This window comes from Populus trichocarpa, chromosome 16 (genome assembly GCF_000002775.5).
Source record: "Populus trichocarpa isolate Nisqually-1 chromosome 16, P.trichocarpa_v4.1, whole genome shotgun sequence".
NCBI classification, from domain to species: domain Eukaryota; kingdom Viridiplantae; phylum Streptophyta; class Magnoliopsida; order Malpighiales; family Salicaceae; genus Populus; species Populus trichocarpa.
In genome coordinates, this window is record NC_037300.2 from 12941853 (window position 1) to 12968203 (window position 26351).

General features: G+C 33.6%; 3 protein-coding genes and 1 long non-coding RNA gene across 8 annotated transcripts; 2 read left to right on the top strand and 2 right to left on the bottom strand.

The window, feature by feature from the left end:
• Positions 1 to 7496: 7496 nt before the first annotated feature.
• LOC112324514 (uncharacterized) lies at positions 7497 to 9998 on the top strand. Of its 2 annotated transcripts, none has more exons than XR_002978409.2 (2): positions 7497 to 7875; positions 8023 to 9998. It is a non-coding gene; the product is annotated as an uncharacterized LOC112324514 (long non-coding RNA). The 2 variants fall into 2 exon arrangements; XR_002978408.2 differs by having other exon boundaries at positions 8591 to 9998.
• A 1962-nt stretch (positions 9999 to 11960) lies between these two features.
• On the top strand, positions 11961 to 18873 carry LOC7488720 (protein DETOXIFICATION 44, chloroplastic). Of its 2 annotated transcripts, none has more exons than XM_024587721.2 (13): positions 11961 to 12404; positions 12511 to 12632; positions 12723 to 12860; positions 12943 to 13085; positions 13941 to 14076; positions 14464 to 14560; positions 14691 to 14791; positions 15603 to 15766; positions 16775 to 16846; positions 16963 to 17079; positions 17580 to 17675; positions 17755 to 17876; positions 18416 to 18873. In XM_024587721.2, exons 1-13 carry the CDS (start codon positions 11965 to 11967, stop codon positions 18477 to 18479), a joined length of 1812 nt encoding a protein of 603 aa, XP_024443489.1. In that variant the 5' UTR covers positions 11961 to 11964; the 3' UTR covers positions 18480 to 18873. The 2 variants fall into 2 exon arrangements, with proteins under 2 accessions (XP_024443489.1, XP_024443490.1); XM_024587722.2 differs by having other exon boundaries at positions 12723 to 12851.
• A 174-nt stretch (positions 18874 to 19047) lies between these two features.
• LOC7460401 (dehydration-responsive element-binding protein 2B) lies at positions 19048 to 21027 on the bottom strand. Of its 2 annotated transcripts, none has more exons than XM_024587723.2 (2): positions 20800 to 21027; positions 19048 to 20611 (listed from the first exon to the last, which is right to left on the bottom strand). In XM_024587723.2, exon 2 carries the CDS (start codon positions 20589 to 20591, stop codon positions 19170 to 19172), a length of 1422 nt encoding a protein of 473 aa, XP_024443491.1. In that variant the 5' UTR covers positions 20592 to 20611; positions 20800 to 21027; the 3' UTR covers positions 19048 to 19169. The 2 variants fall into 2 exon arrangements, with proteins under 2 accessions (XP_024443491.1, XP_002323615.3); XM_002323579.4 differs by having other exon boundaries at positions 20770 to 21027.
• Positions 21028 to 23175: 2148 nt separating this feature from the next.
• LOC7488721 (uncharacterized) lies at positions 23176 to 26001 on the bottom strand. 2 transcript variants are annotated; one of them, XM_024588065.2, is made up of 3 exons: positions 25015 to 26001; positions 24713 to 24808; positions 23176 to 23545 (listed from the first exon to the last, which is right to left on the bottom strand). In XM_024588065.2, the coding sequence occupies exons 1-2, from the start codon at positions 25888 to 25890 to the stop codon at positions 24755 to 24757; spliced, it is 930 nt and encodes a 309-aa protein (XP_024443833.1). In that variant the 5' UTR covers positions 25891 to 26001; the 3' UTR covers positions 23176 to 23545; positions 24713 to 24754. The 2 variants fall into 2 exon arrangements, with proteins under 2 accessions (XP_024443833.1, XP_002323616.1); XM_002323580.4 differs by having other exon boundaries at positions 23176 to 23493; positions 25015 to 26000.
• Between the last annotated feature and the right edge of the window lie 350 nt (positions 26002 to 26351).

Genomic DNA, 26351 nt, shown 5'->3' on the forward strand with positions numbered 1-26351 from the left:
GCCTATTTAACACATGCAATTTAAAATAGTATAATGCATTTCATTGTTCATGCAATCCCATTTGACAGAACTTCACACGTGTCACTCAAATTCTCCTTTTATGTACAAATACATAAGCATGCAAGTCATGACCAATCTCTTCTAAAAAAAATATATTTACAATCCCATGTTATCATTAACTTGGTCCTACTAGTTCATTATTTCTTTTACATCTTGAAAGAATCAGGATTCCACAAGAAAATATATAAAAATATGACCTTAGTTAGACTTATATAATATCAGGCTCGTCTATACGTAAAGAGATCCCTTAGGCACACAATCTAAGTCATTTGAATCTATTAGGATTTTTATAATTTATTTATCTATATATAAGTATAGTGGAAACCAATTTTTTTTATATATAATCTTCTATTTTGTTATTCTTTTTATTGTCACTTTCACAGCCTAACAACTTCAGGTACCTTATCTCTTTTCACTAGGTTTCTTTTCAGGACAAAAACCAAACAATAAAGCTTTGGGATTGATACCTCTTTAGGGGTTTTGCATGTCATGAATTTAGCCAATCTTGGAAAATGTTTTATAAAGACCAACATACATCAAATATATTTCTCTAAAATGATCTAAAATCTTTCTCTAGGTCTCCATAATCACGTATCTTTAAAAATATCATGGATCCTTTTCTATGTCTCCATTACTAGTTTTTCTCCAAAATGATACAAGATTCTTATTTATGTTTTAGATCTTCGTGATCTCTCATCTCCAACAATATCCAAGACTTTTCTTCCTAAAATGCATTCTTAAACACATATATAATTAAAATTAAATTTTTTTACACTTATTCTCTTGTATTAATCTTTGATTAGTCCTTTTAATAGATATAACTAAAAGGATAATCCCCATCATGCATAGTTTAACTCCTCAAAAAGACCCAAAACTCTTGTCTTTAGAGCGACAAAATAACAATAAAAGGCACCACATTGCTTTTAGAATGGCAAAACAACTCACACATTAACAGATACATGCCGAAAAAATCATAACAAACACTTAAATTTACTCGATTAATGAGGTTCACCTTCTAAAGAAGACATCAATGCCATTTACACACTCAATCCTAATCCTAATATAAAACCTTATTTTGAAGGCCTTATTGCTAGTATATATAACTTGACTCAAGTATCTATAACATTTTTAATAATCAAATCAGCCTCCTCTAATGTCAAGGAATATCTTCTACGTCGCTACCTTCACACATTATTGTTTTAAATGGCAAATCTTATTTGACAAGACTTATTAACTCTTATTTGGGCTGAGAATACATTGACTATAAATAAATTGTAGGGTTTCAACCTAGATCCCAAGATCTCTTGGCCTTAATGCTACCTTAGGTAGCACAAACAACCCTATAGTTCCATTGATAATTGATCTTCTTGACAAGTTTAATAAATCATTTTAAATTGCTGAAAGCACTTTTAATACATAAAAGACTTGAGATTTTCTTAAACGATGGACATCCTTAACCAAGCCCACCAGGAACATCCAAAGCACCATGATTAACATATAAAGATATCAAAAACCCTATAACTAGACTCTCACCTATTTTAATAAGTTAAACTCAAAATTAACATCAACGCTTTCATCTTGAGATCATTTATCTCTTAAGTAGTCCTTCAATATAGGTGTTGTTTTTTTACTTGATCCTAAACATTCATGCATGGTAGGGGAAAACCCCTCTCACCTCTAAGGTCAATACTAATATCTTTTTTTTTTTTTTTTAATGTTAGGCAATGTTTCTTATCTAACAAAATGACCAACTTTTATACAACTTAAGATAGTTTTTAGTTTATAAAGATTGTATGTTCCCAACCAGGTTCCTGAAACCTATTAGTTATGATGCTACCCGAGACGTCATGTTTAATAAATAGATAGGTAGTGGTAATAATGTAAATTAAAATAATTCATAAGTGCTCCTTTAAGGAGTTCACTTTTGACAAAATAAGCTTAAGTTTGTATGTCACTATGACCACAAAGACTTGGAGGGGCAAATGATGGGTTCAAAAACATATTCCTTCTCATCCTACTAACATGTCAGGGCCAAAATGATAGGTCTAAGATAAGGCTTAAGGGTCCCCCACTCTTGAAGACATTCCATGAGACAGGATCCAATGTTACTGCTTAAGTCTGATTTTGGCCACCAACCTTCTATATGATTGGTTCTCAACATTTAATGCTAATGTATTAACTTATTACCAAGTGTCATTTAAACATGCAACCTACTACTTCATGTAAATGGGTATGGCCCATTAGTATATATAAATTTCCCATTACTTCATATGTGCTTCTTCAAATAGTTCTATTTTGACAAAAGTTTTTGCATCACTATGACCATAAAGACTCAGAGGAGGCAAGTGACGGTTTCAAAAAAATATTCTTTACCAATCCTACTAATACCCAAACCCAAAGTGATAGGTCCAAGATAGGGCCTAGGGGTCCCTTGGTCTTAGATGGACTCTACAAGACAAGATCCAATGTTATTGACCATGTTCGATTTTGGCCATCAACCTTTTATATAATTGGTCCTCAGCATTTAATGCTAAGGTAACAGCTCACCACCAGGTGTCATTTGAACATGCAACCCATCACCATATGGCCCCGCTACTTCATGTAAGAGGGTGTGGCTCATGAGTATTTAAAAATTTCTCTTAACCATAAGAAAGACACAAATATATAAACACCCATGTAAAAATTTTAGACTCTCTTCTTGAACCTTCAATATAAAAACCTTTTTGCATGGACACCAACACAACCCGAAAGACTTCTCTTTTTCTTTACAAACATTAACTTAAACACCTACGTCTCCAAATCCCTTCATAATTTTTTTTTTACATGAATATTAGAAGTTCAAATTCAACAACCACATTCAATAGCTAAACCTCTAAGCTTAACAACCTATAAAGAAGGAGGCTCGTAAACTTTATTGATAGGCTAAAAAACACAACCTCCTCACCCATATTTCTTACCTCCACTTATTATGTTACCTTTGTTATAAATTTGACAGTCAAATATCGTCAAAGGATTAGGTTATCATTAAAAAAAAATACAGGGATTTACTTCGTGAAAATACAAGGATCGGTTAAGTTGTCATTAATTCAAGTATTTTTACAAAGTAGGAGAGCTAAGGTATTGACTTAGAGGTGCTGTTAATAATTTATAAAGGGAAGTATATTAAAATATTTTATAATGAACTTGCTTTAATTATGCCTTATAACATTGAAATATTCTTAAAAAAAAATGAGTCGGTGCTAATATCCCAGTTGAATCCTGTAGGGGTATTTAGGGAAAGTACATTGACAGTCGCGAGGGGACTCTGAAATTCTGGTAAGGTTTCCTGTGCAGCTGCGCCTCTGTCCCTCTCCAGGCCTGGGAGGTGGGGGCTGGCTCATCATGCGACTGAAAAACGAGCAACAGAGGCCTGGGAAGTAGAAAGTTAAAAAAGAAGCCAGGGAAGCTGGTACAATTTCGAAGGGGCTTCCATATAAGAGTCAGCGAAAAGTTTTATTTGGGTAAGAAGTGTTGACAGAGTTCGGGATTTTCCCAAAAATGGCACCCCATTATTAAACACTGGTAAGGAATTACTGGGTTTTCATCGCAAGAACAAGACATAGATATAGCCAGGGGTCAATAGAGCGTCTAACATTGGCATCATTGGCATCATTGCCAATATCATCAGTCATACGCTGAACATTTTATAAATGGGACCTTACTATACGAGACTGAATAGTTTTTTGGCACCATTTGCTTCAATTTTATTCCAATGGGGCAGGTATTGCTGGTTGCGAAGGCTGTGGCATGTGATTTTCATTGGAAATCAATTCGAAATTTGTTCTCTGAGCATGAAAAGTTGGTGATAGTAGTTGAGCATTGTCAGATTGAGTGTTTCCAAATGTTATGCAGAGTAAAATAGAGAATTTATTTCCATTGATTGCTATACATGAGGTGTGTGTTGTCATATCAAGGTACATAAAGAGAATGTGTGGATGCGATGTATGCAATGTGACTGTGGATGGTGTTTTTGGCAATGGAAGCAGTGGCTATAATGACTGTGGCAGGAGCATTGAATAGCCATGTAATGACTCGTCTTCGTACAAGATGATAATGCGGTTAAAGCAGTGTCTTGAGGAAATGTTATTTTCTGATCGGAAAATCTTGCACAAAGATATCTCAGTAATACAGCCATGACACCCATGAACGTCAACTGCGGTACAATTCTCTTCTCACGAAAGAGGTTGATGAACGTGCTAGCCTTTGTCTTTAGAAATTATTGCCTTTGCCCTCCTCATAGTCCAAAACAAAACAAAAAACAATAATCGAAGATTTTAGCTCTGAAAATCATTAATTGAAATGTTATAAATTTTAGAATTATTAAAGATTTATATAATTATTAATTTTAAAATTTTAAAAAATTAATTAAAATATATATAAACTGACGATGCGAAAATATTTACTCTTAGAACGGAAGGTGTGCGTATTAAGAAAAATATTACAATTTAGATGGTGTTCATTTATTGTCTCAGGACAAAGAAACGGATACAGGTAGGGCATGTTTTTTTATATAATACTTGATTAATGTAATTAATGGTCGATGTAATTATCACCGAGAAAGGAACTTTCCCGATCAACGGTGAAGTTTTCAGAGCCGACACCAAACAATTAGGAAGGAGTACTTTCAGGTATCATAATTTTAATTAGAGTATATTTCCTGGTCCCGCGTCTTCATATTATATCATGATCACAGATTTGCCATTAATGGAGATAGCAATGATCAATAATTTAGGAGACAAGGTGAAATTCGTTTTGATTATGGAAACATTGATATGATGTGAAAAAAAGAGTCTTGAAACATGATCTGGAGCTGAGAAAAGATTCAGTGAAGACATTTGAGCCTAAGCTCGTTTCATGTGTCAATGTCCCATAGGCCTTAATTAGTACTTTCACACGTTAAAACTTGGACGATAGATGTTATTTTTAAAGTTCTATTTTGATTTTTTATTTAAAAATATATTAAAATAATATTTATTTTTTTAAAAAAATTATATCAATACATCAGAATGATAAAAAAATATTAAAAAAATAAATTTGAGATTATAAAAATTTAAAGATCTTAAAAAACACAGTAGAAAGATTTGGAAATGAGAGATTTTTTTTCCAAACATTCAATATATTAATATCATATTTGATATGATTCTGTTTGTTTTTGTGTTTTAAAAATGTTTTTGAAAAATATAAAAAAAAATTATTTTTTTCTTTACTTCAAATTAATATATTTTCGATGTTTCATGAGCCTAAGCTCGTTTCATGTGTCGATGTCCCATAGGCCTTGATTAGTACTTTCACATGTTATAACTTGGAATAGAAAGATGTTATTTTTTAAAGTTTTTTTTTAGTTTTTTTGTTTAAAAATATATTAAAATAATATTTATTTCTTTTAAAAAATTATACCAGTACATCAAAATAATCAAAAAAATATTATAAAAATTAATTTGAGATTATAAAAATTTAAAAATCTTTAAAAACACGGTTGGATTGTTATATAGAGGAAGATTTGGATAGGAGAGATTTTTTTTTCAAACATTCAATATATTAATATCGCATTTGATATTGTCCTGTTTGTTTTTGTGTTTTAAAAATATTTTTGAAAAAAATTAATTTTTTTTATTTTTTTCCTTCAAATTAATATGTTTTTGGTGGTTTTAGATCATTTTGATGCGCAAATATCAAAAATAATTTTTTAAAAATAATAAAAAATATTATTTTGATACATTTCTGAGTGAAAAATACTTTAAAAAGCAATCGTAACCACACTTCCAAACAGACATCTACCTTTATTTGGAAATAATACACATTTAACAAAAGGAACTGCAATCCATATATATTTATAAACTACAAATCAAAATAAAAAGTAATATATCTTGTAAAAAGAAAGGAGAAGAGTTTGGCCTTTTTTTTTAAAAAAAAAAACAAGGAGGAGTTTGAATTTGAATCTTACTCTACTCACGAGAAAGAAAAAGGGCAAGAAATCGAGATGGTTATTGAGAAACTATTTAGCACCATCAAGAATCAACTTTGATCTTTAAAATAAATTTCAAAATATGTAGGTTCGTTCCCTACTTTTTCCTACCAGACGTTTAAAAAATATGCATTGAATTGCATAGCTAATTTTTTTCAAACTTACCTATTTACACCAAACACACATGCATGTGTAATTAATGAATGTGTATGATAAGATTATTAGTGTTTCTGAATAAAATGGATAAATACAGAAATGAAAAGAGAACTATAAAATAAATCTATATTTAAAATAATTTTTTTTAAAAAAATTGTAATTTTAAAACAAAAATTATAAAAAACTTATTTATTTATTTTGTCTCAAGATAATAATTAAATATTACATAATTGTGCTACGATTAAAATCATGTTTTTAAAAATTTTAATTTTTTAATATTTTTTTATTGTTTTGATGTATTGTTAATATCAAAAATAATTTTTTTAAATATTTTAAATAAATTTTTTTTTTTAAAAAATAATCACTATAGCATAAAAACACGTAAAAGATAAGAACTAAAAACTGCGTTAGCAGAAATAAAGTGAGAAAATGGGCCAACAACATGGTAAATACGCGGTATATCATAATTAAACAAGATATAAACTTCTGCACCATAGTCTTGCCTGTTGAAAAAACTACGACGGTAATCATTAATCAGAAGATTAACTAGAAAGGATAAGTAAGTAATCATGAAGCAAAGAAATTGTGGGAGTACAATATTTCACCAAAGAAAGAAAGAATGTACGTATACCGTATAAACCTCCCCGTATATCATTGTATTCCAACCGTAGTCGGCAGAGACATTAAATACGCTTTGACCCTCAACCAAAAAAACCATTGAAAACTAAGCATTGATTTGTTCTGCATAATAAAATATTTGGCTTGAATTTTTTTTTTTTGATAAAATATTTTTTAATGATGATAATAGAGGAGGAAGAGGTACTGAGAGATCGTGGTGATTATAGTATTAGACTATTAGTGACTGTGAGATGATGATGGGTCAAGAAGGTAATGAAATAGTTAAATAATATTCTAAAAATATTATTATTTATAAAATATTTTATAAATTTTTATGACTTGAAATTATTTTTTTTAAAATGAAATAGTTGTGATGGTAATAAAAACAATGATAGTTAAAATAATTAAATGATATTATAAAAAGATTATTATTTATAAAATATTTTATAAAAGTTTTATGAGCTGAAATTATTTTCAAACAAATGAACTAAATTTCAAGATTAACAGTAAAATATTTTTTATTGAAGAATTTTTCTTTGAAATATTTTAGGAGAAACGAACACAAAAAAAATCCATAAAACATTTTTCTATAAAAATATTGTATACAAAACAAACATCCCCTAAACCAGAAAACACTGTTATTTGTCAATGAGGGTATTTAGTCAAGTTCTTATGGGGCTCCAGAAATGACATTTGTCTTCACACCCCCACGTTCTCTTATGAGTTTCTGCTATAAATACACCTTCCCCTCCTTCAAACCATCCCCACCATTACTAACCTCGGCTATGGTTTTGGTCCCTTTGAAGCTAACTAGCTGAAAGGCTTGATATATAGAAGTATGGAAGAATCTGTTAAGCTCAGGAGGGATAGCGCCCTAAGGATAACCATGGGCTCTTTTTATTTGGTTTTTGACTATCAGTGGCGCTATCCATCCTGAGTTTTACTGGTTCTTCTTGCTACGATCAGCTCCTGGCTCCTCCCTGCTGCTTCAGGATTAAAGTGTCATTCCTTCTCTTCGAGAAGGTGATTTATGTGCGGTATGATTCATTAGCGCTTTTATGTTTATATATTTCTTGTTGATATTTCTTTTTGTAGTTTCCATGGTTAATTAGCGAGGGAAAATTCCTATGCTCATGAATATATGAATAAAGTATATATTTATGACATATGGTTTCTGTTCAAAGGGCCATTATGAGCTATGTGCTCATGCCTGGAAACCATCATAGCGTACCTTCGTTCAGAAATACGCCATTGATGAAGGTAAAATGGTTGATGCATACTCACTATTTTTGCACATATGTTGATAATGTTTTACATTTATCTACATATCATACCTCTGCTTATGCAGCTCTATTACACTGTTTTGGTTCCCTCTTGGCACTCTGATCATGGTTATGGAGGGAGCTAAACTTCTGCTTTACATATAAATGATGAAAGTGATTGTGATGGTGATGATCATAATACCTACAAAAAAAAAACTCTAAAATAATATCAGTTTACAATAGTAATTATAATACAGAAACAAAATAATGCAGGGCTAGCTTATCCATTTGTCAATTTTGGGAGTTGGGATGATGAACTTAGCGACTTTGTCTTCTTCCCATCTTCGTGCAAGTCACGGTTCCTAGCTAGTCTTTTTGTGTCTTCTACTTTACATTACATCAGTTATCTAACCCTTTAAGACAAGGGTTTGTGCAATTAATATCTGCACTCATTTCCAGCTTTAACTCTGATATTTTACTCCCTTTTCAGGTGGCTGTGTTTCCACGCTTCCTCCATTGTTTCCACTAAAATATCTCAAGTGGCCATTTTAGATTTGTTTTCTATATCACAGCAGAATCTTTTCGGATTTTAACGTGTTCATGGAATTTACAGTGAAATAATTATTCAGTGTATGTTGCCATAAATCTCAGCATAGTCTGAGGAGGTCCCAAGTTTGATGCGGCTTCTTGTGTTCCTTAATTTGGTTAACAGACAAAGGTATTGCCTTTACTAAAATCCCTTTTCACTGGCCATCAAAATTTCAAAATTTCCAACCATGGAGAAGCTTCAACATCTCGTATTTGATTCAGATTTTTATACACATTATTCATAATCTTGAGACCATTCTTGAATTTCGTTATCTCGTCTGGGAAAAAAACATATCAAGGCCAATGACTTGGATTTCTCCTAAAGCACTGTAGATTTTTTTGCAAGTTTGATTATATCATACCTTCATAATTATTGAAATATCATGAAAGTTAAAAGTTCGTCTGTGAATTTGTATTTTTAATTTTTTTTTAATTAATAAGCATTTTAGATTTATTTAAACAATATATGTATCCCTAACAAGGATTGGTTTGACAAGTCAATTGGATAATTTGGAGGATGATTTTGACCGTGTCGGTGGAAAAACAACGTTATTATGAGTTTTTTTTAATAAAATAAATTAGATTAACTCGGATTAACTTTTTTTTCCATTCTTCTTGATGGTTGTTTGTGTTAACTTTTAGATGGTTGTTTGTGTTAATTTTTAGATTGAATTTATGTATTAATAAGACAACGAGAAGTTAACAATTTAAAAAACTTTCCTTGCAGATATAAAGGAAATGATATCTTTGACATTTGGAAAGATATGCTTAAGTTAGGTGATGTGCAGATTGAGGACTAGTTTTGTAGCTATATCAGTGTTTCCATGCGAACCTACCACACAAATTTGGCTCAAACCCAGGCAATGTGTGCTAGGAGCATTTCTTGTTCTAGTTATCTAAGAACAAGTATTAGGTATTCATCATTTCTAACGTTTGTCCTTTGGTTGAACTTATCTTCATCTTGTGAATAATCGCAGGTGGCCACCACATTGGGATTGTGACTTGACATGTCAATGACCACAAGAAGTTCACGAAGCTTTAATGGAGATAAGCCAGCAAAGACAAGAGAGGAGACGACATCATTTGTAGTGGCCGGAATTCATGGAGGAGGGTTACCGACATTTCACCAGTCCTTTACCTTTTCTACGCTTGTACAAGGACAAATTTTAACCCCTTCTTTTCGTATCTGGAATACCTTTTTGCATGTGTAATCAGAGAGGTTTTCCCTTCTTTTTATGTTTTTTTTCTTCTATATGGTTGTCATGTAATGTTTGGTTATTCATAATGATAGAATTCTCCTTTGGATTCAAGCAAGGTGGTTAATTTGTATACAATATATGTTTATAAAACCCGCCGCATTTATGAGTTGATTCATAACTTAGACTATATATATCGGTTTAATGGGTTCATTCATAACTTGAACTATATTGATTTAATGGATTGATTTATAACTTGAAATATATTAGTTTTAAAAATAAAAAACTATATTGGTTAAAAAAATAAAAATAAAGTCTGGTTTATCTGTTTAAAAACTCAGTTCTAGTTCTAATTTTTTTAATTAAAATAATTGTTTTTAATAAAATCTGTCCTCTTTATCCATGTCCTAGACCTTCTTATTTCATGTCGGGTTTTACAGCTAATATAGTAAGGAATAAAGCTCCAATACAAAGAGAAAGGTGTCAAGATTTGATAGATCTGGAGCCCATAGGATGAGCCTAAAAGCTAAAGTCCAAACAGCTGAAGCTGTAATACGCTCAACCCAATAAGACATCTCACAAGCCTTTTTGGATAATAATAATAATAATATTAATTAATTAATTAATTAATTAATTAACAGAAAATCTTTCTTCCTACTATAAAGAGAGATTATTTGAGTTTTGAGATATCATCATCTCTCAAATTTTTTTTCTCTAAAAAAAACATGGGTAATAGTAAATTTTGTGGTTGTAATTTCAAAAAATAAGTTAAAAAAAATATAAACTGTAATTTTTTTAATCAAAATTTAAAAGAGTTTTTGATATATGTTAGTTCACTAAATATTTTTAAATTTATAATTAAGATAAAACACATATCACACTATAGTACAACATAGAAATAAATGGAATCTTAATCGTAAATAAAACAAACAAATACTAAGGAATTTGTTTTACAGCTAATATTGTGCACATTACCTAAATCATTATGTTTAATCCACGTACCATCAGTCTACTTATCATAAATGACAATTATTTTTCTTGATTTAATTGACAGAAGTAACCTTATTGTTACACTATACGTTTAGATAAATGAATGAATGAATAAAAATCTCACTATTGTCGTAGAAAAAACGATTCCCAGACAATTCTACTCAATAACCCTGTTTTTTTTTTGCGTTTTAAAAATATTTTATTTTATTTTTTTTATTTTAAATTAATATTTTTTGGTATTTTCAAATCATTTTAATATGCTAATATCAAAAATTATTTTGAAAAAATAAAAAAAATATTATTTCGATATATTTCTGAGTGAAAAACATTTTGAAAATCAACTATAACCACACTCTCAAACATTCAGTGTTATAGAAAAATTATTTGGTAAACTTTGGTGGTTAAAAAGATTTATTTTCTCCATTTAAGTTTTAACTTTGAAGTATAATTATGAGAGATGATTTGAATACCGACTTAAAAAGAGGTTTGAGTAACGGATCAACTCATGAATCTTCCAAACAACCCGAATCAATTATTTTTATTAAAATAATATTATTTTTTTATTTTTTAAAAAAATATTGTTGTTTATCTGACCAGTTAAACTAGATTTGATTATATTAATCCGGATACTAAAAATATTGTTAACTTAATTAAGTTTTATCATGTTAATATCTCATCGAAGTCAACTAAAATCTTAGTCTGAGTTAAGTTTTGGATTAACCCATCAAATTAAACTAAATTTAACAATTATATTTTGAATTTCTACACCTAGTGCATTTATTCCTTAAAAACATCACATTTTTTATATCATTAAAAAAAATAAGTCTCGATTTACTTATAATATAACTTAAGGATAATTTTATCATCGATCAAAAGTAAAAACTCCTGCTTATATTGCGTAGTAGCAATTTGAACTGGGAGGCCCAAACGAGATTATGGAGTCTTGAAATTCTACATTGGGCCGCTCAATTTCGAAGACGCGAATTATGCGGCCCATGTAATACACCGAAGAGCCCATTAGGCCCATGTAATTCACTAAACGAAGATATTTTTTTTATTCCTTTTCAAGAGGCGCGCAATCTATCTGTTAATGGAAGCCATAAACAAACTTCTGGCTTCCAGCCTCTCTTCTTCTAGATTTTTACTTTCCTTTCCAACCAAAATTCAAAACACGCAAACAGAGAGAGAGAGAAAAAAAAAAAAATCAAACAAAATGGCCACAGTAGCTCTCTCACTCAAGCTTCTAAGCATACACAATTTCCACACAAATCCTTCCTTTATTTCTCAAAAAAGAAACGAAAATTTATCCGCTCCTTTAAAAACCACCGTCCCTAGATCATCACCTCCTCAAAACAACAGCGCAACCACCAACACCAACACCACCACCACGAAGACGACGAAAACGACGTCGCTTGATAACAATACCCCTAACGAACCGAAACTAAAACCGACTTCCGTTGACAGCAAACCTTCTTCAACTTCCACGTCATCTCTAACCGATTCGGTTGCTATTCTGTTTACTCGTCTCAGGTGCATTAACTACTGGTAACAAGTAGAAACGGTTAAATTTGTTGATTAGATTTTAATTATAATCTTTACAGCGATTAATTACTTTTTTTGGCTTATAATTGTGTAGAGATGGAGTTAAAATTGACGAGGTTGGAGTGGAGATTTTATCAATTGCATTGCCGGCTGCTTTGGCCCTTGCTGCTGATCCTATTGCCTCACTTGTTGATACTGCTTATGTTGGTCATATCGGTATTTATACATATTTTGTTTCTCATTTTTAATTAGTTTTAATTAGTTAAGAATTTAATTTTGTTGATTAGATTTGTTAAATAATTGTAGGATCGGTTGAATTGGCAGCGGTTGGAGTGTCAATTTCGATATTTAATTTGGTTTCCAAGTTGTTTAATGTTCCTTTGCTTAATATTACTACTTCCTTTGTCGCCGAAGAGCAAGCATTGATTAGCAAAAGTAACGATGGTAATTTAATTAGCTTTTATTTATTTACTTATTTATTTTATTTGAGATTTTTTTAATTTTAATTTTATTTTTTGATGTTTAGATTCGGTGAAGGATCAGGAAGGGAAGCGAGTTCTTCCTTCAGTTTCGACTTCTTTAGCGCTTGCTGCTGCTGTTGGTGTTGCAGAAACGGTGGCTCTCTCAGTTGGCTCGGGATTCTTGATGAATATCATGGGTATACCTGTTGTACGTCAAGTTTAGTTATGAATTTTTTATTTTCTCTTAACATTTTTAGTTGTGAAATTAATTTAGATTTCTTGCATCAGTTGCTCTCTTGGATAGAGAATTTATGTTTTTTTGGGATTGGTAATGTCAGTGATCAGTCACCTAAATGTCAATGCTGCATATGACCGCGATGAGAAAGTCGTCTAAATGTCAATGCTGCATTTGATCACCATGATAAATTGAAATTCAAGTCATTTTAATTATGTTGCTTTGATATAGTTATATCCATGGTAAAACTGGAGTCTAATACTTATTAATTTTTTTGTTTGTGAGATTTTGACAATTTGGGTTGATTTGCTGACCTTCTAATTGTACATTACATATGAATTTTGTTTGACATAATGGATTGGACTCCTTTCAAGTTAGGTGTAACATGATCTACATGTTAGGAATATCCGGATCATTGTTTTGAATTTCGATGGCTAGGATTTCATATCATCCAACTAGTGGGCGGTTAGGATTTTTTCTTAAAGAAAATTGGTAGTTAATTTTTTTTTTTCTATAAGGAAATCTAAACTATTGAAATTCAAATCAATGGTTCGGATTCACCTAACATGATGTATCGTTGCCCCTAATTTAAGAGGAATCCAATCCTCTGATATTGGCTTCTATCTTGCATTTTGGCTCTTAATGATTGCCTGTTAGAATGTTAATATGGCAAGCTTGTACTGATGATCTTCATCAAGTAATCTGTCAAGTTACTTGGATATACTGTAAATTTGAGGGTACATTACTGTAAAATGAATTTTAAATATTATAATATTGACACAGGATTATGGTTCAAAAAGTCTTTTGAGATTTTTTTTCATGTCACAGGATTCACCAATGCGAGTGCCAGCTGAGCAGTTTCTTACCTTGAGGGCCTTTGGTGCTCCACCCATTGTAATTGCACTTGCAGCACAAGGCACATTTCGAGGATTTATGGATACAAAGACACCCTTATATGCCATTGGCAAGTATTGCAGCACTGTTTTCCTCTTCCTTTCCTTGCAATCCATTAGAGTTCACAGGGACAGAAAGTATATAGATGGATTTTCCTTTATTAAGTACACCAGGTGAAGAGGATGTTTTAAGTCAATAGTTGAATATAGTAGTTGGTACACCTTTATTAGTTAGCAAGGAAATTGCAACAAGTCAGTAAAATGTATTTGCAATAAACATTTATGCATTTACATGTTTGGTTGATGATGTAAGCAAAAGATGGCCTCATATTCACCACCAATATCAGCAACATGGTCCCATATGCTCTGAAAATATGTCTAGCATTTCAGGCTACTTCTTCTGTTGCATGATTTTGTTGCGAACCACACTTGTGATAAATTTGTATTTTGACTATCAGGTGCCGGCAACTTACTGAATGCAATATTGGATGCAATATTCATTGTTGTATTTGGTTTCGGTGTTGGTGGTGCTGCAGTTGCTACAGTGATTTCTGAGTATGTTAATAATGTGGTAAACTATATAATATCAGTGTCCTTTGCACATGATATTATTGTGGTTTTTTTTTTTAATGGAACTGATTAACTGTTCTCTCCTATAAATTTACCTTTGTCCCTTTTTCTACAGATATCTCATCGCTTTCATCCTTCTCTGGGAGTTGAATGACAAGGTGCAGCTAATCTCTCCAAACATTGATGCAAGGGAAGTTGTCCGCTATCTGAATTCTGGTATGTTTCTTACCAGCTCCATTACATCTATTTTCATTTCAATTTGATGTCATTAAGAAAATTCTATCATAGAGAAATACAGTTTTCCATGCAACCAAATCACCAGCCTTTTTGGTGGGGCATACTAAACCCACTTTTGGCTACCTTAGTTACCCAAGGGTGACAACATATGCACATAAGTATTTCATATTGAACATTTTTTCTGTGGATTTCATTTCTGTTCACTTAAAAGATCAAAGTCCACTGTAAACTATAACACCCACTACAAGTATCATGAATGAGAGAACAACTCATTTATTTTTCTGCTTGTTACACAGTTCACACGTAAAAGTTTTTAAGCCTGTTATGGGCATGTTGTAGATGTGTCATCAGTAATTGATTAAAATATTTCTGGGTTAGGTGGCAACAAATTTGTTACACGTATCCTGTTGAGAAGATTGTTTGCCAGATGAATGGGGGAGGCCAGGGGGGCATGACTAATGTGTCTAAGAAAAGAAGTTCTTATCATGTACTTTCAACACCTATGATTACTACTTATGCTTCCTGCCAGCATTGCATGTGAATGCAATGTTCAGTGGGATCCCTTCACCTTGGCTGTCGGCTAGCTAATTTCCTGAGCTCAGTTGAAATTTTATGTTTCACTTTCAAGCATCTTAACCAAAGTGATATCCTTTATGACTGATGAATTCAGTCCAATAGAACAAGGGACGCAAAAAGGAGTAGACAAATTATAATGCTCTGTCAATCATAGAATGCTGCAACTACTGAAGTTTTTTAATTAACCATGTGACAAGTTTTATGAAACTTGCAGGTGGTCTTCTTATTGGCAGGACCATTGCAGTGCTGTTAACAATGACATTAGCAACATCCATGGCAGCTAGGGAAGGCCCCATACAAATGGCAGGTCATCAAATTTGCATGCAAGTCTGGTTAGCTGTATCTTTGCTTAATGATGCTTTAGCCATCGCTGGCCAGGTAAAGAGTGTGCAGTTTAGTCTGTAAAGTGTATTTTACACGTGCTGATGTGAAATTGCATTAAAATACTGAATAGTGACTAGGCTAGAGCTGTTTGATCAATAGTTCTGAGTCTGGCATTTTGATGTTCATACATAAGCTGTAGCTTCATTTTTAGATAAATGAAGCTACAGTAACCCTCAATGGCCAGGTACATAGTTTACAGTTTTCACAGATGTAAAGTGTACTTCACAGATGTATGTGAAATTGCATTGGAATGCTGGACAGTTTGACCTGACAGCTATTTTCGTAGCCTGACATTTTGATGTTCATATGTAAGTTGTGGCTAAATGAAGCTAAATCTGTGGGGGGAATTTGATCTTTCTGTTTGAAATGTTTTTTTTTTCATCTCAAATATATAAATATGTGATTTAATTTGATGGCATTTGCTTAGAAGAGCTGTATCCTGAGTGGTAACCTTGTTGGATGATCCTTGAAGCCAGTGATTGTTCTCCTTCATTGAAACCATTTGACTCAATTGTGCACACTGGAATTCCCTGTAGTTGAAAAGTGGAACATGCATGCCATCATTGTTTCTGTAATCATCACTCTTCTGCCTATCTGTCGCAACTCCTGTGCTTGTTGTCTTGATTACTCCTTTGACATGTTCCAAAAAGAAGAAACAAAATGTTACTAGCTTCCACTGCTTGAGTAATCTTGGTATGTTGGCTTAAATAAAGAAAACAAAATGAATATTGTCACAAAAAGTTTGGAACTAGAGCCAAAGTGCAAAGGTCAAGACAGAACAACTGTAGTCATTGTTTGATCTTAAATTAGGTAGAAGTTGTTGTTAAAACCGTGTTTCTAATAGTCTTAGAAGGGAGGCTTCTATACATAGAAGTAGGTATTTGGAAAATTTTGCAGCTTCCATTTTTGATCTTTTGATTCTGAAACTTACCGTCATAGATAGGGTTGCTGAGAAGTGCTGATCATTTCAGTTCCATCATTACTGTTCTGTTTCTCTTACAGGCTCTTCTGGCCAGTGGTTACTCCCAAGGGAATTATGAACAAGCACGACTAGTGATTTATAGAGTTCTGCAGGTTGCTGATACTTCTAGCTATTTTGCTGTATTCACTGTTGGTTGGCTTCATGGTTTTTGACATTAGAAAAATTAACCAATTGAATTCCATTATGCTATCACTTGATTGAAGAGCAGATTGGTTTGGTAACTGGAATTGCTTTGGGTGTGATATTATCCCTTGGGTTTGGAGCTTTTTCCAGTTTGTTTAGTACAGATCCAGAAGTTCTGGGAGTTGTCTGGTCTGGCATTTGGGTGAGGATTTCTTTTCTGCTAATTTTTTTCTTGTTGGAGGTCATTTATATGTTCTTAATAAATATATTGATAGAAAAAACTAATGTAATCGACAATGAATCATAAAAGCAAACAGATAAGCCTTAAAAAAAAGAACTTAGTAATAGGTCTTTGTTGCCTTGTAGCTACATAATTTTTAGTTTTGATTTTTGGTCAATTGCAATGCTGAGAAGTCAAGAATAGAAAGGTGTCCAGTTTCAAAATACTTGCGCCTTATGGTGCTGGTCACTAGAACCCTCAAGGTTGCAGTTGAGGTTTATGCCTTAACCTATGTGGTTTTGTCCTAGCATCACGTCTGGCATCTTGAAAAAACCTTTTCACATATGGTTGAATTTAAGGATTCTATTTGTAGCTTCTCAATTCCTATGAAGCCAGAGTTTGGATCCTACTTATGAAACTTGGACAATCCAATTGTTTTGCCTAACTTCACCTAAACATTAACACTGCTTGCTTTTTTGCAGTTTGTTGCTGGGTCTCAGCCGATGAATGCTCTTGCATTTGTTCTTGATGGGCTATATTATGGGGTTTCAGACTTTGGCTTTGCTGCCTACTCTATGGTTTGTTCTTGTTTCTTTTGTAATAAGTGTATTATATGATGTGCCCTTTTCCTTCTCAGCTCCCCATTTGTGATTGTAGGTGCTGGTTTCTCTGATTTCTTCTGTCTTCGTACTTGTGGCTGCTCCTGTATTTGGTCTCACTGGAGTCTGGGCAGGTTTATTTCTCTTCATGACCTTGCGTGTAGTGGCTGGAGTTTGGAGGTAATAATTCTCATACTTGAGAAACTTTTCTTCTAAACCATTCCGCAACCATTTCACTTAATCATGTAGGTAAATTTTCTTCTAACCATTCCGCAACCATTTCACGTAATCATATAGGTGTCAATAAATTCTATTTTGAAGTTAGATCATCAGTCAATTGCATCACAAGTTTTTTTTTTTAAAATTTACTTTTAATGTAATGAAAAACCATATTTGGTTAGAATGAGTCAAACGGGTATGTGAGATTTTCTGGTCACAATATATCCTAGCTCCACCCACTCATGTCATATCAAACTTGTATGTATCTGCGATTCCAGTCTAACTACCTGTTAGAACTCCTGAATTGCATCCTACTATCAAAATGTTTATGCTTCATTCATGGGTCCAAATCATGACTTCATGAAGAGTAAACATTCTTTTGGGCTTGAATATATAGCTAAGGTCTCTACGAAATACTTTCTTGCACTTGTTTGTGTATATCGAAGTGCTTTTTCCTGCCACCTTGCACCTGGTCTTCTTAAAATCTCAATCTCTTTTAGGCTGGGCACAAAAAGGGGACCGTGGGAAATGGTCTGGGTGAATTCGCAACAGGAAAGCGAGTGAGATGGCTCAACAGTGTAGGCTTGTGATGCCATACGAGGGACAGGGTCCTACAACATGGCGCCAGGAGTACTCAAGACGAGATATTGAAAACCATCGAGCAACACGCATCGGTGCCCTAGATCATGCTGTCTTCATGGAACTTGAAATGGATTGCATCTTTGTTGATGGAGGTGGCTGTTAAAAGGGTTGATTATTACTGAACTCACGAGTTACACGACAGTGGCTGATTTTAGAAATAGTGAGCTAGAACAAATTATTGTATATGGAGAATTCTAGTTAGGAGCTGAAAAGCTAATTTTTTTCTTTATATATATAAAACTGTAATTGGAGGACAAATCTAGACAGAAACTTGCCAAGATTTTGCAAGAGCTATAGAAATGCTCCTTTCAGTGTATCTCTGAAGAGTGATTGTCAGTATATTGTACAAGATTGTTCCCCTCTCAAAGGAACTACATATTCTATAGAAAATGACATGCATACAAAGTCAGCAAATATTTGTATAAGATTGTTAAAATTCTCTGCCGGGAGTTCAAAGAGATTGAATTGCTACTGATCCTTCCACCGCAGATAGAGTAAAAGAGAGACATATATATCAGGCCAAGGTTCAAAAATTACAGCTAGCTTTAGCACCATCAATGGTACTCGCCGCTAGATACCAAAGCAACTTGTTTTATTGATACTCGAATATTACTAGAATTGTAATTCAGGGAACCAGGGATCAAGCAATTCTGGCTCTCCAACTAAGCCCCAGTTGATGAGCAATTCTGGCTCTCCAACTAAGCCCCAGTTGATGTCCTGCTTCGACAGATCAAAATTACAGCCCCCGCCTAAATCTGCCTCCTGAATGTAGCTCAAGCTCCCTGGTAGATTTGTTCCTGGGCTCTGCAACTGCCAGGAGAGTTCAGGTGGCCGTCCACTCTGTAACTGCCAGGAGAGTTCAGGTGGCCTTCCACTCTGTAACTGGCTTGCAGCATGAACCTCGCCGTGAACATACCCATAATTCCTCTCTCCCTTTAAAGCAGAACTGTCGGGAATACCTTGGATAAAAGGCTTGATATCAATTTCTGGATTGCATAAACCCAGGTCTATTTCATCATGCCTGGCCTCAAAGTGGTTAGAGTTGCCAACTGTCAAGCCTGAAAACTCTTCTCCCGTCGTTAATGGCATCTGAGCATCATAGAAAGATTTACGATCAGTTCTCATATCATGGTCGGAAGACAAGCATTCATGGAGTCTGTTGCTCAATCTGGATTCCGCAATCTCATTCTTTAATTTATATTCTACATTTTCAGTCTCATTCTGCAAGAAATCATATCTGTCGTCGATACCATGACAGCCCCAAGATTCCACAATTTCTGCAAGGTCTCCATCCATTTCTCCCCTCAATACGGGTGCTTCAGCTTCAACATGATGAGAAGACATCAATTCATTTGTTAAATCCCATACCTCAGCTTTCAACTCCCTTCCACTGCTCTCTGCCACCTGAAATTTCTCAACTTCCTCCTCCGATTCATTGACAGCATAAATCCCAGAAGAGCCTGATTGTTTATTTACTTCTCTTGACCCACAATAACCCATCTTCAATCTCTCAACCTTATTATCCTCATAGTTATCCAGTGTTGTTTTAGACTCAGTTGCAGTCATCGAAGACGATAAGCTACCCAACTGATCCCCTGATTCATGAGAGTAGTCTGGGAAATTGAGTATGGCATTAGGACCATACATGGCTCTTGCAGCATAATCATAAGCACGAGCAGCTTCAATAGCAGTAGAAAATGTACCCAGCCAGAGTCTAATTCTTCGTTTGTTCGTTACGCTGCCTTTTTTGACAGGCTCTCTAATTTCAGCAACCCACTTGCCCCAAGTTCTCTGCCTAACACCTCTATATCTACAGCTCTTATTCTCTGGGCCACCTTTTCCTTTCATGCAACCTTTCTTCGACCCCTTGCCTGGAACCTTGGTTATCTGAAGTTTGTTGTTTTTCTTCCACTTTGCAAGTGTATCTTCTACTGATTCACAACCATTCCGCCTTCTCTGCCACTTCTTCTTGTTCTTGCTGCTAAACCCAAGCGCAGAACTCTGTCTCAACGAATCTTCCATGTCAATACTCATTAAAGACGTTCAAGCTTGTTCTAAAACCACAAAATGAAAAGGTTTATGAGAACAAAACCCCATGTGTTTCTCGTAAGAATCTCAAAGAGGATCCGGTCTTTGCTTACGATAATAACAAGTTAGTAACCGCTAATAAAAATAACCTAAGTTGTCTGAAGTCTAAAAACAGAGAACTCACCAAAAGTAACTTGATTGATACCCTCCTTACCTTCCCTTTTCTTTCTTCTAACTCCTTCAAGTGTCCTTCTTCCTTTTATTTTTGTCTAAAGAGGTTTATCTAGGGTTTTAGGAATATAAGTTGGTGCTCGTGTTCTTGTGGGGCTTTGTTGCTCTATGATCGTGGTGGTTTTTTCTATTCCAGAAACTTTGCTGGGAGGACTTATCTTCGATGCGAAGCAACGATTGTCTACTATTACTCTTTCAGATTTCAGGACTTTAAGAGGGAATGGATATGCTTGCACTTCTGCTTTTATAGTCCCCAAGATAGATGATGCTTTGTTGACGTGGCCCTGTAAGACTTTGTCGTGGCTTACATTTGGCCACTGCATAGTACACGTGGCAATACCCCATTACTTGCTTCATGTCATTTTCTTGGAGCTCAACACATCGCGTCTGATATTTTCTTCTGGTCTATCCAAGAAAATATCAATTTGGGCCGAATTGCGGCTATTTACTAGAGCATCAAAAAGAAAAAGGTAAAGGAGAGGAAGCGTAAAATTTTTCTACTTTTCTTTGTCTTGACATAGGCCAAGGATCCGTGTAACTTCTACTTTCTTTCCTTTTTACGCGTTGTTTTTATGTTACATTACAGCATCTTTTTTATTTTAAAACAATTAAATTAATATTCTTTTTAAATATTTTTTATGTAATAAAAAATAAAAAAAAATATCATTTTAAATTATTTTTAATTAAAAATCACTTTTAAAAAACACATGCACCATAATATCAAACACGTGAGATAACAATCTCCACTATATATATATAATTTGAATGTAATAAATATCAACTTGAATTAAATACATATTTTTGCATGTATCTATATTTCATGTCATTTCATGTTGGATAATAAATATAGATACCTCATTATGCATATGGTAAAAATAACTAATTTTATTACCCTTTAGGTAAATACTAGTGTATTTGCATGTATTCCGGTCAGATTATTGTTTTTCTAAATTTTTAAAAGAGTTGAGAGTATGAAGATTTTTTTAGCAGAATTATTAAATCTAATCAAACATTTTGATCTTGAAACTTGTTAACTCGGTTCCTTGCCTAACTTGAGTTTCTAATTAAACTGTGTGGGAGCTGATCTAAAATAAATTATTCAATTTAATGAGTTCAAAGACAAGACAATTTGGATGACCGATAAAAACATGATATAGTTTTTTAAAAAAACTTTAAGACAACAATTTATTTTTATATTGAGATAATGCAAGATTGGATCGACCTTGATTACCTTTTCTTCAATAAGTTTAATAACTTTGTTGTTTTTGTAAATTATTTTTGTCTAATTTTATGATAACATTTGATGCTTTCAAACTCGAATATCAACTCTAAAAAAACATTTATTTAAGGTCACGATAACCCTATAGAAAATATTAAAAAATAAACCATGAATTATATTTCTCAACCAATCCAATATTAAATAAGAGTGAAATAAAAAAAATAGAAAAATTAAAGAACCAAAAACTAAAAATAATATATCAGGTTTGATAAGTAAACCTATTAAACCTGTGAATTAGATAACCCGAGTCAACACGTCAAATCACAAATTAGGTAATAGACTCCATTGGAATTAATAACTTGTTTTTTTAAAACTAATTTTATTTAACTATATGATAAAAAAAATAAACAATCACAAAATTAAGTGTCAAACTAATACTGAGATATTTTTTAAGCTTATGATAATCTCATAAAAAGTAAAACATAATAAATTATAAAACTTGATTTTCAATTAGTCCAATATCAAAGGATAAAATTGAAAAAAATAATTGAAAAAACAAAATTACACAACTTTCTAAAATTTAATAACATTTTTTTTTCAAAACTATTTTTTTAACTATATGATTAAAATAATAAACAATCACATAAGTTCAATTAAAAAAAAAACCTTGCTAAACCCGTAAACCAGAATTACCTCACGAAACTCGCAAACCGGGTCATTAACTTCACAAAGTTTATTAACTTAGTTTTTCTTAATTATTTTTTTTAACTATTTTTATTTTAAAATTAACCATACAACAATGCCAGGATATTTTTTTTAGTACCAATCCAATATTAAAATATTTTTTTTTGATAACTCGAAACCCCATAAACATATCATACAAGAGCTAAATTAGAAAAAAATCAATAACATAGAAAAAAGGATCAAAATGCAATAGTGCTTGTGGGGGAAAACACTGACTGAATGAATATAGTAGAAACCTAACATGAGAGTACAAATTGCCATCCGGATTGGGTGGTCTGACCGTTTCTGGTTTGGTCTTAAGACCAATTAAGATCTGACCCAGTATTTACTATTTACAGGATGAAAGGCACGGTGTCAGCTCCTGAGCACAGATGAAAACTTCCATAAGCAGAGATCAAAGCAGCATAACCATTTGATTTCATTTCTTTTCTAAACCAACATCAAGTTCTCAGTTCTCCTTGTATAAGCAAATTCAAGATAGCACAAAGCAACGATTTTAATACAATGAAAGTGTACAGTGTACACAAACTCAAAAAGAAGGGGGCAATGAGCCGTTCTGAAAATCCACCGCAAAGCAGTTGCTGGTATCATCCGCGGTTCAATGATAATCAGGCATCTAGAACTCCCGCCACAAATATACAACAACGGTAGCAATCAATACTAATTTCTTGATTACAGATCTCCCAAACAATGGCTACGTGATTGGGCACCTTCCTGTTCACAAAGATTCCCCCAAAACAACAGGGCAGGAGGAAAAATGAGAAATCTAAAGCGGATCAGCTTCCAACATTTCAGCCAAGTGCTAAGAAAATTCAAACTTCGATATCAAATGGAAGATCACACTTTTCAGTCAGCTTACAAAGAACAATGGCACCAAATTCTAATAATTTGTTAAAATGTAAGATTACTCGGCCACAAACACAAAAGACAGGTTCTACTAGAATCATGACTACACCTTCACAACAGTCTATACTGCCTCAGAGCCACGGACAAGATTATAGGGTATCCAGGAGCAAAGTTGCAAATGAATAAAGAGATTTCTGAGAACCATTCAGACAAGTTTTCTGAGGCTTAGATTCAAACGGTTATTATAGACTGCTATAAAAAATAACAGGGACCATGAACAGTTGTTAGAGATGAATCTCAAATCAAGCGTTACAATTTAAGAAGGGAAATCATGACACCATAACACAGAGAGAATTGACTTGGCTAAGTAGCTAGCTAATATAGGATAAACTTGAATAACCATAAATAGCTTTGTCATAAGTGGAAACCATACACATCAAGCTAAAGAGAGAAACAATTTGTTCATAAAATGTTGTGAAGCTATAGGGAACCCGTGTTTTTATTCTTACACATGAGTCTAGTCCCTCTTCAGGCAAGTTGAACTTAAAACCATATAAAGAAGTAATACTTGGATAAGCCTAATCGGATTCTTTTGATCTTTAAGCATACATGTGACTCAAAAAGTAAAAAACTACATTAAAGAGAAGTTCAGGAGTTAATGTGAAGAGGGGGGGGGGGGGGGAAAAATGTTGTGCACAAATCTTTTATGCAAAGATGAGCACAATATATGAACTCTAGCTTCCTTGAAAAACCAGGAAAACTTGTATAGACCCCGTGAAAGCACATACTCTCACCAAACAGTAAATTATAGTGAACTTGAGAGCATAAGAACTCGAGTATTCTCACACAACAAACTCTCAACATATTGCGAAATGGATGAATTGATGCTAGTTCTCTATCCAATTTCTCACTGTGACGCACAAGATTCAATTCATAAATCTTGTAACCCATCATTTATTCATGTTGCAGTTATTATGATTGTAGCCGCTCTGCATAGAACTCTATTTTCTAACAAAATACCACACTTATTTTTTTTTTTATAATGCAGCAAAGAAAAGAAAAACCTCAGCAAAAGAAACAAAATTACCTGATACAATAAGAAAAAAACTTAAAAACAGGACTGAAGCAGTTATTCTGGTACAGGCCTGGCAATTTTGTACCTCAGTTTCCTATTATGATTTTCCTGCCAAAAGTTCAAAGCAAACATCAATGCCATTCAAACCCATCCAGGACAAACATGCCTAATCCACAAGGCAGAGTTCAATACTTAAATCTGTCTGCCTTCTAATTGATGATTGGCCATGACAAACTACAACTATCAGTACTGTAAACCATTATTAAGAAGCTAATCACAAAATGCATGCACAAATACAATTATCCAATGCTTACCATCTCCAACACCTTAGCATTACTCTTCTCAACTTGCCTAGCCAAATTGTCAAGCTTACCCAACATTTTCTCATACAAATCCTCCAAACTCATTGTAGAATTCAGCGTCTCCGATCCCATCAACTTCCCTAAATCCTTAACACAAAACCCTTCTGCAACCATATCCAACTCCTTTTGATCATTTAAAACCCTATCCATCCTATTCAAACCCTCCCCCACCTCATCATTCATCGCCGATGCACACTTCAACTCCGGAAACGGCGAATTAGGGCTAAAACACCCGTAGTTTCCTCGAAAATCCGGCCCAATGTTATCAATCCCAATCGATTTCGGGTCAAAACACCTTGAATTAACCCGAAACTGATACGCGCGATACTCATGCGTATGGTACAACAACTCGCCTTGTACTGGCGTGGTAAATAACAAAAATACGCACGGATTCAAATCCTTCTCACCCTTCGCCGCCGTCTTAAGGCGGCTCAAAGATTGCGAAACGCAGAATTCCCTCATCGAAGGGCGGATTGGGGACTTCCTTCTCGCGGAAAACCAGCCGAGAAAATTACTGGTGCTACTGCTACTATTGCTTTGATGAGTTGTTGGGGAGACGAGTCGGTGGAGAGTCACTGAGTCGACTCGGCCGAGCGAGTCGTAGAAGGAGAGAGGGATATTAGGGCAGAAGAAGGAGGTAATCGTAGCGATTACGTTAGAATCGGGGTTTTGGGGAGTGTTGTCGTCGGTGAGGGTAGAAGGGGTGAGATGGGTTACGTGGCCGAATAAGAGACCGTCCACGTCGCCGAGGGAAGTGGTGATGCGGTGCATCAAGGCGGATAATGTGGGGCCTGATATTGTGATCTTTTGGAATGGAAGATCGTCCATGGCGAGAGAGAGAGAGGAGAGAGAGGGAGAGAGAGGGCTAGGTCTTGGGAGAGACGAGTGTGTTTTTTTGGTTTGAGGGAGAAGATAAGAAACGGTATCGTTTTAATGGCTGGGCAATGAATAAATACTGTGTTCGGTTTGAGAAAAAAAGGAGGGAAGGAAAGGAAAGGAAGAAATTATTAGCTTTTTAATTTTCCTTCCATTATTAATATAGTTATTAAATTCAGCTCGGTCCATAAAATAATAAAAATTTAGAGAGTGATTCAGGTTGAATATTCAATTAAATTAGATAATATATTGATTCAGTAAAGTTTTAATTTATTAAATTAGTTTTTTAATGATTTAATTGATTTAATAAATTTTAATTTTAATTTAATTTTAAAAAACATAATAATATTTTTTAATTAAAATAATTGATTCAAGGTTGATTTATAATTTGTAAATAAAAGTAGATGGACACG

Coding starts and splice junctions, on each gene's coding strand:
- LOC7488720 (XM_024587721.2), top strand. CDS start 11,965: ATGGAAGCCATAAACAAACTTCTGGCTTCCAGCCTCTCTTCTTCTAGA. Junction 14,077..14,463: donor GACACCCTTATATGCCATTG/GCAAGTATTGCA, acceptor TTTGACTATCAG/GTGCCGGCAACTTACTGAAT. Junction 15,767..16,774: donor CTTTAGCCATCGCTGGCCAG/GTAAAGAGTGTG, acceptor TTTCTCTTACAG/GCTCTTCTGGCCAGTGGTTA.
- LOC7460401 (XM_024587723.2), bottom strand. CDS start 20,591: ATGAGTATTGACATGGAAGATTCGTTGAGACAGAGTTCTGCGCTTGGG.
- LOC7488721 (XM_024588065.2), bottom strand. CDS start 25,890: ATGGACGATCTTCCATTCCAAAAGATCACAATATCAGGCCCCACATTA. Junction 24,809..25,014: donor ATGCTAAGGTGTTGGAGATG/GTAAGCATTGGA, acceptor AACTTTTGGCAG/GAAAATCATAATAGGAAACT.